Source organism: Gossypium hirsutum, chromosome D08 (genome assembly GCF_007990345.1).
Source record: "Gossypium hirsutum isolate 1008001.06 chromosome D08, Gossypium_hirsutum_v2.1, whole genome shotgun sequence".
In the NCBI taxonomy this organism is placed as follows: domain Eukaryota; kingdom Viridiplantae; phylum Streptophyta; class Magnoliopsida; order Malvales; family Malvaceae; genus Gossypium; species Gossypium hirsutum.
Genome location: NC_053444.1, coordinates 18,589,382 through 18,601,779, shown reverse-complemented (window position 1 = coordinate 18,601,779; position 12,398 = coordinate 18,589,382). Strand labels below are relative to the sequence as shown.

At 36.8% G+C, this 12,398-nt stretch overlaps 1 protein-coding gene across 1 annotated transcript; it reads left to right on the top strand.

The window, feature by feature from the left end:
- Nucleotides 1-8,666: 8,666 nt before the first annotated feature.
- LOC107912852 (uncharacterized) lies at nt 8,667-11,147 on the top strand. The gene has a single exon (XM_016841207.2). It carries the CDS (start codon nt 8,893-8,895, stop codon nt 10,822-10,824), a length of 1,932 nt encoding a protein of 643 aa, XP_016696696.2. The 5' UTR covers nt 8,667-8,892; the 3' UTR covers nt 10,825-11,147.
- Nucleotides 11,148-12,398: the final 1,251 nt, after the last annotated feature.

Sequence of the window (12,398 nt, the reverse complement as noted above, 5' to 3'; positions counted from 1 at the left end):
AACATAGGCTCACATAGGAGCACATATAAAATATACATTGAAAACATAAGTTGAAAAAGAGTTTATAGAAAAGCTTCCTCTTGGAACTTAGTTTAAAAACCTTAAGTTCTTTGGAAGACATAACAGTTCGCACACAAGTAATGAACTCTTTAAAAACCATGATTTTCGGAAAACATAGTGGTTTACAGAAATGAATGGTGATTCTAGAACACTCATCGAAAAGTTGAGAATTCAAATAAGTTTTTCTTTGCCTTTATCCTTGTTGGTAGATGGTCCGGCTGGTTCATAACGCACATAAACACATAGATTACTTAAATAGACAAAACTTACGGAATTCATATATGCAAGTGAACCTAGCTTTCTGGACGACCAACCCTAACAAGACAAAGGCTTACCTTGGCTTTTATGAATTTGGTTCTGAAAAAAGACTTGACAATAAAATAATCGATGAGAGAATTTTCATGGAAAAGGGGCTTATTTATAGGCACTTAGTGTCTTAGTATTCTTAGGGTACCCTACTTGACTTAGGAAACCCTAATTGATTTAGAAGAAGGTTGCGTACACGAAAAGTATCCTACATACACAATATCTTAATTTCCTAATATCAGTTTGAATTGACTTTGACTATCGAACACCAGTTCACCAAATCAATTGGCGAACACAACTTGCAATGAATCTGGCGAACCCCTTTACCGCATCTTTTGGCGTACACTACTTCCCCATATCTCTGGTAAACTCCTTGTAACACCTATAACCCACATCCGTCGCCTGATTAGGGTTACAGAGCATTATCGTACAAACAAAACATTTAAACATATATTTCATATACTATCATAAACATAATATAAACCAATCAATCACATACATATCGTCCCTAAATTGAGCCCTCGAGGCCCTAAAAACACCATAGAAAAAATTCGGGACAGATTTGAAATCATTTGAAAGGTCCAGGAAAAAGTTATAAAAAATTGAATACAAAGGCCACACGGCCGTGTGCCACACACGATTGAGACACACGCCTGTGTCTCAGGTCGTGTAACCTTCGAACTAAGGACACACGGCTGTGTCCCAGCCCATGTCCTCACCTGTGTAACTCTCTGAGTAGGGTCATACGCCCGTATGCCAGGCCGTGTGCTAGGCTGTGTAACTCATTAACTTGCATGCAAAGGAACCTTCAGGGGACACAAGGTTGTGTGTAACACACGGCTGAGTCACATGCTTGTGTGGACCTAAAATTCACCCAAAACAAGTCATTCCTAAAACCAATTCATGCATAAAAATTTGAACCATATGTGAACACCTACAAAGCATCAAACCATACCTAAACATACATATATATGTCATTTCAAGGTCCTAATTTAGCTAACCAATATGCCATTCAAAGGCACCTCATATGCAATCATCAAGACTTACCTAAACATGCATATTTTACCACTTACCATTCATCAATTACTAGTTCCAAAAACTTACCAAACATGCCTCAACTTGACCATTACTATTCCATCACAAAACATGTCATTTGAGCCATTCAAACAATGTCACAACTTATACAAGTTAATCCACCAACTAAACATTCATCACAATGACATTACAATTTAACATATACATGCCATTATAACCTTGGCCAAAACATTCAAAAACTACCGATATTTATGTTGGATAGTGTAATAGATCTCTGACAAGCTTCCGATAATCTATAAAATATTAGAAAAAAAACTACGTAAGCACATAATGCTTAGTAAGTTCCTATAACATAAACACAATTTACCATTTCATTTGCATAATGTAAATGGCATAATTATTACACCAAATAATACCATAAGCTTGGCACAATGCCTATACAAATTCACCAAATACACAAGTTAGTGCATTTATACATGGTTCAAATGAATTCATCCATAATAAGTAACTTACACATTTGTTCATCTCATTTAGGTCACCATTTCCTTTTCATAAGTACATGATACCTTCCATTTGAACACTTACCATTTCCTTTATTTTTCATACCCGTTGAACCATATAGAATATCATCGGAAACACGGGAAACCTCACACGAAGTGTGCTTAAACATATAATTGTAACCTTTCCTTTACATCATTGCTCACACGAGCTTTGAAATGAGCCTGCTCACGCAAGTTGTAGGTCGGAATGTAAGCTACACGATGCTGCTCACACGAGTTGTGGAGTATCTGTAACAAATGCAAGACCTCAACCATCAGTAGAACATTCAAGACCAGCACACGAAACATGAAATCCTTAATGACATGTCATTTGTATCCTACGAATTCCTAAGGTTCAATCGGGACTTGATAGCCGTCATAGCATTGATTTAATTACACATCAATCATTTGATATTATAATTAACATAATAACATACATTTAAATAACATGAATGTAACAACCGTTCATACGAACTTACCTCGATGACTAGGGCGTAGAAACGAAGTCGAACTAATCTGAGGCTTTAGGTTTTCCCCGATCTAGATCCGTACGCGGTCTATCTTGATTTAAATAGACAATTTCAATTCATTCAATACCTTTAGTATTCAATTTAGTCCACAATTCATATTTATTAAAATTACCATTTTGCCCCCAACATTTTAACTTTTCACAATTTAGTCCTTAAGCTTAAAAATTGAAATCTAAGCATTTTAATCCCCCTTTCAAGCTAACTGATTTCTCTAAGGACTTAAACCAACCCATACCAATCATCATTTCATAAATTTCACATGAAGTTTACTATTTTTATAAGTTAAGTCCCTATATATAAATTTCATCAAAAATCATTTTACAAAACTTGTTTATTTCTCAACAAAGGTGTACAATCTATCATTTAACATAAAAAATTCAAAAAGGTTCATGGAAAGTCCCTAAACCTTAAAAAAATTTATAAATTGACCCCCGAGTTAGCTAGATTAAGCTAAAACAACCAAAAAAACATAGAAATCATTAAAACTGGGATGAAAAACACTCACCATGCACCAATCTAAGCTTAGCCGAACTTTAACCCTAAAAATGGCTATTCTGGTTCTTCAAATTCGGTGGAAGAAGATGGAAGAAGATGAAGTAATTTAGTTTTATTTATTTTAACCTTAATTACACATTTACCTTTTTAACCTTTAAGTAATATCAAAATTTCATCAAAACCACATCATGAACATCCACTAACCACACAAATGGTCTAATTACCATTAAAGTCCACTTGGTTTCATTTTCATAGCTCTTTAGCCCTTTTAACTAATAGAACTCCACTTTTACACTTTTTTACGATTTAGTCCTTTTCACTTAATTAATCATGCAAACATCAAAATTTCTTAACGAAATTTTAAGACGACCTTACTAAAATCCCATAAACATTAAAATAATAATTTACTCATCAGATTTGTGATCCCAAAACAACTGTTCTGGTTTCACTAAAAATGGGTTGTTACACTCCTTCATTGGTGAACTCCCAGTTCGTCGATACATTGGTGAACTCTCACTTGTGAAGCCAAAACTTCTAGGTCCTATCTCAGGATGTTACAATGTTAATTTTACCCTGTTGGAATTAATTGATAAAATACTGAAATATTCCAAATGCTTACAAGAAATTATCTCTATCCATAAAAATATAAAAAGGAGAACAAATTGACAATGATGCCTCTTGTAGTGCTATTATTGCTAAAAATATACCCTCTAAATTGAAATATTCGAGTAGTTTTAGAATTCTATAGGAATAGGGGACAATTATTTTAGTAAGGCCCTTTGCGATTTAGGGGTCAGTATTAATTTAATGCCACTATCAATTTATAGAAAACTCAGATTAAGGGAGTTAAAGGACACTTCAATAATGCTACAATTAGCTAATAGGTCTTTAGTACGCCCAACAGGTGTACTTGAAGACAAATTGGTTAAAGTGAGGAAATTTATTGTCCTAGTTAATTTCGTAGTCCTTGATTTCGAGGAGGATCAAGAAATCCCCATACTTTTGGGTAGGCTATTTTTGGCAACTTCTAGATCAACCATTGACCTCGAGAAAAATGAATTAACAATAAAAATCAATAGTGAACTAGATGCATTTAAATGTGACAAAGATTCCCAATATGAGGGATTAGAAAAAGAATTAGGGAATGAATGTTTTGCATTGTTCTATATAACCCTTAATTACCTTGATCAAAGGTATCTTTCAAGTGTGCTGTATATAGCCGAAATGGCTAGGGAGAGGAAATGTTCCTTTTCTTTAGGGTACTCTTAGGAATAGATCCAGTGGAGACGAGGTGAGGCCCCTAGCTCAGAGGATTAGAACACGTGGCTATGAACCATGGTGTTGGAGGTTTGAATCCCTCCTCGCCCACAACTGGCCCAAAAGGGAAGGACTTTTCCCTCTGGGGGTAGGAAAATCATGATCGGGATAGCAAATCCAAAGCTATGGAACTTGGGCGTGGGTCATTTGCCGAAATGGAGTGGCCTTTTATTTATTATTTATCGTATATTTACTTTTCTATTTTATATTTATATATAGTATTACCGGCTAAAACAAAATAAAATAAACATATTTTTTTTTGTTTTACGCCCCATAACTCTTCCTCAGCCAGGGTTGGGCAAAATAGCAGAGCAAGTACAAGTATTAGTAGCATAGAAAAAATGTGCTCATCGTCATTAAATTAATGTGTTTGCTCGCGGTAATTGTGGCCTCTCGGGAGAATTGATGACTGCATCTTTGAGACATTTGCTAGTATTGGTCCATTTGAGAATTCTTAATTGAGGCATTTACATGGTCCGAGGGAAAGAGACACATGGAAGTATTTGAACATAATAGACCCCTATGGATTTAGTGCGATGCTTGATAAAGGAAAAAAAAGTCAACATCAGATAGTAACAGGTTATTGGACGAGTTCGATAGCCATACTTAATTTTAATCATCGCAAAATTATCTTTGTTAATATGTAATTTTGTGTTTTTTTTGGATTTTTGGAGGATTGTAATTATGAATTTTAATTTTAATTAGGTTAAAAATAGGTTAGTTTAGGGCTAGGATGACCTTAAAAGCATTTTTGAATTGAATATGCACAACCCTAAAGAGTTTGACACGCCCAAAAACATCAATTTCACAAAGCCCAGTACATGTCATGAAATAGGCAATCTTGTGTTGCGACACATTTCTTCAAAGCAAAGGATGTGGAAAACCCCAGGCCGTGTTGCGACACAGGTCCCCCTGTGTTGTAACACACTGCCTCAAAGCAAAATTTTTGAAAATTTCAAGCTTGTGTCATGACATGCATAAGCACGTGATGCGACACAACACTTCGAAGCAAAAATCCTAAGAAATTAGGTGGCATGTTGTGACACAACATCGTTTTCTGTAATTTTTGGCCTATTTTAACGCGTGGCCCATTAGATTTCCTATATAAGACATATAGTTCCAGACTTAAAATACCATATTATAAACATTCTAAAAGTCATCCTCATCCTTGGAATCCGTCACACACATCCTCCATCTCCTTTGCTTCATTTCTACTCATCCAAGCTTCTATTTTGTTTCGGTATTCTTCTTCTTCTTCTTCATCTATCCATTTGTTTACTGGTCTTTTTCCTTCTCTTTTGCAAGAACAATGAATTGAACAACAACTCGAAAGCTATAAATCGCAACTGAGGTTAGGCGTTCTATTTTTGTTTGTTGTTAAGTGATTTTGTGTTCTTCTGTTATTAGTATTAAATCTAATGGCACCACGCAAAGCACATCGCACTCAAGAACCATCAACTGCACATACCACCCCTTAGTACTCTAGCCTGACAGGTTTTCATATGCTAGAAAATCATTTAGGGTTCATATAAGACACGCACGTAAATGCACTTACACCATCCCAAAGTTGTTTCAATTCGTCTATTAATGGTTGCAAGTAGATGTCAATGTCTTTACCAGGACCTTTTTCACATGGTATTATCATTGATAAAATGAGAAATGAAGCCTTCATACATGTCTATGGTTCCATGTTGTACGGGACCAACACCACCAGTCACGTACTATGTGTGGTGTTCATTGTTCGAAAAGGATTGAAACCGTCACTTGCCAATCCTAGAAGAATATTGCGAGGGTCAAAAGCGAAGTCCAAAAACTTCTCATCAAAAGCTTTCTAAGCTTTAGTATCAATGGGATGTCGAGAAGTCCATCTTTGACATGAGAATGGTCATGCCAAGCCATAAAAGCCACAGTTGTGGATGACTTGAACAATCTTTTTAGTATCGGGATCAAAGGAAAGTACTTGAGGACTTTTGCAAGCTTTTGATGCGAAGGGGTTGTTGTTGCTTCCTTAGCTAAATCTTCAGTTCCTTTAACTGCACTTGTAACCCATCTCGAGAGCCCATATTTTTTACATGATGTAGCATTTGCATCCGAACCCCAATATAATGTACAATCATTTGGACATGCATGAATCTTGATATAACCAAGATAAAACTTCTTAAGAGTTTACTTTGATTCATAATATGTTGCAGGGAGCGAAGTGTGAAAAACATCATTTAATAAAACTAGTAATTCGGTAACTGGTTTTGCTAACCACCTATTCAAGGCCTTTATATGAAAGAGTCGCAAGAGGAATGATATGGTAGAGTCTTTTTGACAATCGGGATAAAGAGGTACCTTGCAATCATCCATAAGATTGTTGGTTTCACCGATGGTTCGTCCAACATCCTCAGAAGGAAGCAAAGTGGAATCAACATCACCTCCGCCATTAACATGATCACCGTGACTAAATTCATCTCTGTCATGTACTGGCACATTTAATCCAATAACCTCCATTATCAAGTCCCTAGTTCCTAAATCAACATCAATATCATTCAAACTTCTCGTATGACTTGCCATATTGGGGGAATTTGATGAAAAAATTGACGCAGAAGTTTTGCCATGAAAAATCCATCTCTTATACCACTTCACAAAACAATATAGACGAAGATGATTATGTACAACTTTAGGGCGGAGGAGAAATCTATTATAGCACTTCTTGCATGGAAAATATATGTTCTGGTTGTTTGTGCTATTCTTGGTGGCATATTCAATGAATGAAGCTATTCCATTCATGTAAACCATGCTAAATTTGGGAGCATCAATCCAACTTTTGTCCAATGTCTACATCATAAACAATACATCGACTTAGCCATTTCAGCGAATATGTAAGGTGCATGTTCAGTATCAAACTTATTCATTATTTGCATACATACATATGAAATAATTATATCACAAAATCATTCTTGCAATGGATATTTGGGATAATATACATAAAAGCAAATAAAAAAACCCCATTAAACTTGATGTAAGTGAATTTGAAATCATATGGATGGATAAATTTTCAAGATAGTGAAGATGGACATACCATTGTCTCTACCCCAAGATCGTGAATTCGTAAGGAAGCGAAAATTAGGGAGAATGAGAGACTAACGTTGGAAGAAAGAAAGCAAGATTCAAAAGACTTACAAAGAAAGTAAGAACGGAACATTTGGGTGTTTAAGTTTTGCAAAAAAATTTAGAGACCTACGGAGATGATGATTGGCGTCTCTACAATCAACAACCTAGGAGACCCAAGAAAGTGTCTCCATAGGTAATCCAGAGAGACGCGACCTAATGTCTCCATTAGTTAGTTCCAAGGAGACACAACAGAAACATCTCCTTAAGTTAGGCCTAAGGAGACGCGCTGTGGTGCTGTCTCTTCAATGCCTACCTAAGGAGATGCTACTTATGTGCATCTACATATTGATGCGAGTCAATTTAAAAAGATGCAACCCTGATGCGTCTCAAGTCATGTGTCACCTTTAACATGTTTTGTTGTAGTGTAAAAAAATTGAAATTTATCTTTCCATCAATGATCAAACCCTTGAATTAAATGAAGAATTTATTTTGACTAGAGTTTCATCTTATTGTTTTCTTTTCCCAAAATTTTGATTATTGCTTTCTTTGTTTTTTTTTTCTAAATTCTTAATTTTAATTTTTAAAGTTTTTTTTAAACAAAACCCCATTCCTCTTTATTTTATTTGTTTTAGTTGTAGGAATAAAATTCCCATCGATTTCTATGGATTTGACTTATTGCTTCTATTAATTATTCTTTTTGAAATATATTTTATTTTCGACGGATTCGACAATTGCACATTGCTTCAAAAATTTGATAAGAGATATATGATTTATATGGCTTACCTTAAAATAAAATACTCAAAGTCTACGGTGAGTCCTTATACTACTATGTAAAGTTCATTTTTAGTCTTTCTACTAAAAATTGCTCAAAATTTATCTTTATACATTAAAAATTTATTCAAATTATGACATCATTACAAATTGTTATTAAGTTACTGATAAAATTAGTAAAATATATCATATCCAACTAATTTATTCATGACTCGACCTATAAAAAAAAAATTAAGCATCCCCTCAAAAAAACATACGTATTTTTGAACTACCATATGATTGGAAAAAAATACCTAACTTAATAAGTTTTCTCAGTCACACAATAATTAAAAAGTACATGGATTTTTTTGGAGATAGTTGAGTTTTTAGGTCATGATATATATTTGTTCAGTTTGTTAATAATTTAAGGACAAATTGTAAAATTTAAAATAAAAATTAATATACGAGGAGTGATGTTTTTAGAGGGATTGAACTTAATATAAGTATTTAGGAGAGTAAATTGGAAGAAAGCCCAACAACCTCTTGAGAGGTTTGGGCCCATCACACCCATACCACTGCAAGTTCAACATCTCCGTGAAGTCAGTCCCCTCTCCTTGTTTTCTCTGCAAACAAAACCTAATCGCAGAGATCCAAAGTAAAACTCCTCCGTGGATCCAATTTGAAGGCTGTAATTCCATAGCCCTGGTGGATCTGCCCTACCAGATCGATACATCATCCATAATTCGAAAACAAAACAAAAAATGTCGTGCTTGGCTCTCTCTCTCCAGCCAGCCAACGGATCTGACATCCTTCTCCAAACCCGAGAATGGTTCCCTCCTGCCCGTGCTCTAATTGCTCTCCACGCCTTCCGCCAGACCCGTCTTGCCTTCTCCAACAAGTCCCCTTCCTCCGTCGCTGCTACCTCCTCCTCTTCCTCCTCATCTACTGCCGAAACTAGTGCTGCCACTGAATCCATCGGCGACGACCCCCTTTCCGCCTCCAGTGGCCAACTAATCGTCGGCGTTGAAAGTAAGTATCGCGTTGTTTACCGCCTTGTAAACTCCATTTACGTCCTCGGAATCACTACTGCCGATCACGACAATTCGATCAACGTATTTGAGTGCATCAATATCGTTAACCAAGCCGTTAGTGTCATCGTGACGGCCTGCCGTGGCGTCGACGTCACCCCTGAAAAGCTCTCCCGAAAATACGCCGAGGTTTACATGGCACTCGACATCGTCCTACGTGGAGTCAGCAACATCCGTCTCGCTGCCATGCTCTCCTATATGCACGGCGACGGGATTGCCAAGATGGTCCATTCCGCACTCGACACTGAAGCCAAGATACGTGGTGCTGACACGTGGCCTGCCGTCGAACTTCACTCCACCGAACACCAATCCAACATTGAAGCCTTTTCCAATGCGAGTTTCGAATTGCCTCCGGAAACTCTAGCGGCTGGCGATCAGAAAGTTTCAACGATTGTACCTCAAAGTACAATTGAGCAAGACGAGAAAATGATTAAAGCAGAGGAATCAGAAGCAGAGAAGGATCCATTTGCTGCCAGTGAGGCCATAAATAAGCAAGAAGATTTAGTCGGAGGGTTTAAGAAGACGAAGGATGCATCAGCTACTGATTTAACATTGGCGTTGGCAGGGTTAGAGGTGACTACATTGCCCCCGGCTGAAGCAACCCAATCTACGGACATTACTGTTGAAGGGTTTGAGGGGAAGTACGGAGGAATTGAGTTTGGCAGTGAACAGGCTACTCTTGGAGAAGCTTTTGAAGGGTTTACTGATGCTTGGGGTGGAGGCTTGGATGCTTCGGAATTTTTGGAAAATAAAAAGGTTAAGAAACAGGAAGGGCTTAGTGGGCTTGAACTTTTGCAAACTGGGGATAGTGCTGCTCCAACTGCAGCTGCGGCTGGTGCTGATGGAGGGAAGTCTCTTGAGAATCTTTTGGTGAAGAGTACTGAGATGAAAGGTCCCGAAATGTATATCTTGGAGGAGATCAGTGCGGAGTTTAGGGAATCATTGCTCGCTAGAGTTGGACTAATGGGTGTGGTTTACTTGAGAACGATGCCTCCTAGAGTTTCTGGTGATAAGGATACTGAGTTTTCATTTCGTGTTGAAGGAACTAGTTCGGTTAAGAGGTTTGTTATACAGAGTTCTCGGTGTAGTAGCCTAGGAAATGGAATGTTTCATGTTAGAACTCCCCCATCTGAGGAGCCTATACCAATTTTGAAGTACAGTTTGTTACCTAGGTTGACACCATTGCCTCTGAGAGTTAGGTTGATCAAGCGTCTTAGTGGGACATTACTTTCTGTGATGATACAGTATGTTTCAAATCCGGAGTTACTAGCACCATTGACTGATGTAACTTTTGTTCTGAAATTGCCCGTTGATCCAACATTGTTAAAGGTTTCACCTAAAGCTGTGTTGAACAGATCAGAGAGAGAACTGAAGTGGCATGTGCCAGAGGTTCCACTGAAGGGTACTCCTGGCAAATTGAGGGTAAGGATGCCTTTGGATTCTGCTGACATTGATGAAGAACTAGAAGTTGTTGGTTATGTAAAATTTTCAGTGCAAGGAGCTACTTCATTGTCTGGGGTCTGTCTAAAGCCTGCTACCGAGGGTAAGACAGATTTTTATGAGGTAAATCATCGGTATCAGAGTGGGGTTTATACATGCAATTGAATTCTGATGAGATTGTTTTTTCCATACAAAATTTCTGTTCTCTTTTAATATTCCTTTCTCTTTTCAAGGAGATATGCGTTTGCTCACTTTTGTAGAATTACTGGATATTCTGTTTGTAATCTAGAACATCTTCTGTCAAAGCTTCTGTTTCTTGTTGTTGACTTGACCATTGATTTCTACTGGCGGCTTGTGAATTTAATTGTTGTATCTATTTGCACTTTGGACTCTCTCATGGAGCACATTATATTCTTGCGGAACTGTAACCATGTAAGCATGACTGCTCGTTTCTATATTGTTACAGAACATTGGTTTTGTTTCTGGAATGGATGTCTTATTTTTATTTGTAGCCCCTTCTTTATATGTTAAAACTTGCTGCCTCAGGTTAAATTTTGCTAGACATAAGTAGGTCGTAATGGTTGAAACTAGAGTAATGATACTGTTAGGTTTAGTGCAAGTTTAAATTTTTATTTGTAGTGGGCCAATGGGAATGTGTAACCTAGCTTATATTCTTTCAAATGATTTTGTGTTATGAACCTGACTGATGTAGTTGAGTCCAGCTAGATTAAGGGGAGATGATTGAAAAACTATTTTTCCTATGGAGACTCTAAATTTTAAGCTTTTACCCTTATTTACTCTCTTTTGCTTATGAGACTGATCACGATAGCAGTATTTTCATTCTGAGGTTAGTTCCCTAACTATTTAACGACCATAAAAGGTTCACCTAGAGAGGGAACTGAAAGGAAAGAAGTAAAAGAAGTGAATACTTAATGATTCTTTTCAAGTTTGTGGTGTTACATTCTCCTTTAGATCAGAATTTTAGATTAAGAGTGTCCCGTCTTAAAATCCATTTGGTATGATGCAGGTCATGACTTGTGTAAGCTCTGCTTTTATTTAAACTTTATTACAGATGGATGATAACCTAATTTTTAGAATCCAGTTGTACTACTAACAGTTGAAGGAGGTTTCGCAGGAACTTCAATGGAACAAATATAGATTTCTCTTGGTCTTCTGTTTAGTGATATTTGTTAGGTACTTTTCTGGACTGTATGGTTTTCCTTTTTGGTTGATGGTATTAGTAGGCCTGGATTATTGATAAAATATAACAGATATTAACTGTGCAGCTCCCTGTTTTAGGGACTTCTTTATTGGATCTAGAAAGGTGCAGCTTTTGCTATTCTCTTAGCCCAGAAGTTTTATTTTATTAAGAGGTGGCTGGCTGTTTATTCTTAATTCTGATGAAAATGTTCGGTTGGTGTGCATTATTCTACAGTTTGAATCCTGAAAATGCTATTTTGAAGCTTTCTGGGCATTTGAAATTACATTTAGCTGCTTGTTCTTACGAGTGCAACTATTTGTCTTGATGTATGCGTGTAAGCTAGTGCTATTTGTTAAGACTGGTCTAGATAGGCTCTGAGTTGTAGAAAATGCATTCTTCAACATTATGTTACACTTTCTGGTTTTGGAGGATTCTTGGTCTGAATTCTGTAATATAGAAACAAGTTCATATCCATGTAAATAACCTGAAGTTTGATCTTTGGATGAATGGCAAGAGGAACATAATGAGGAGTTGGATA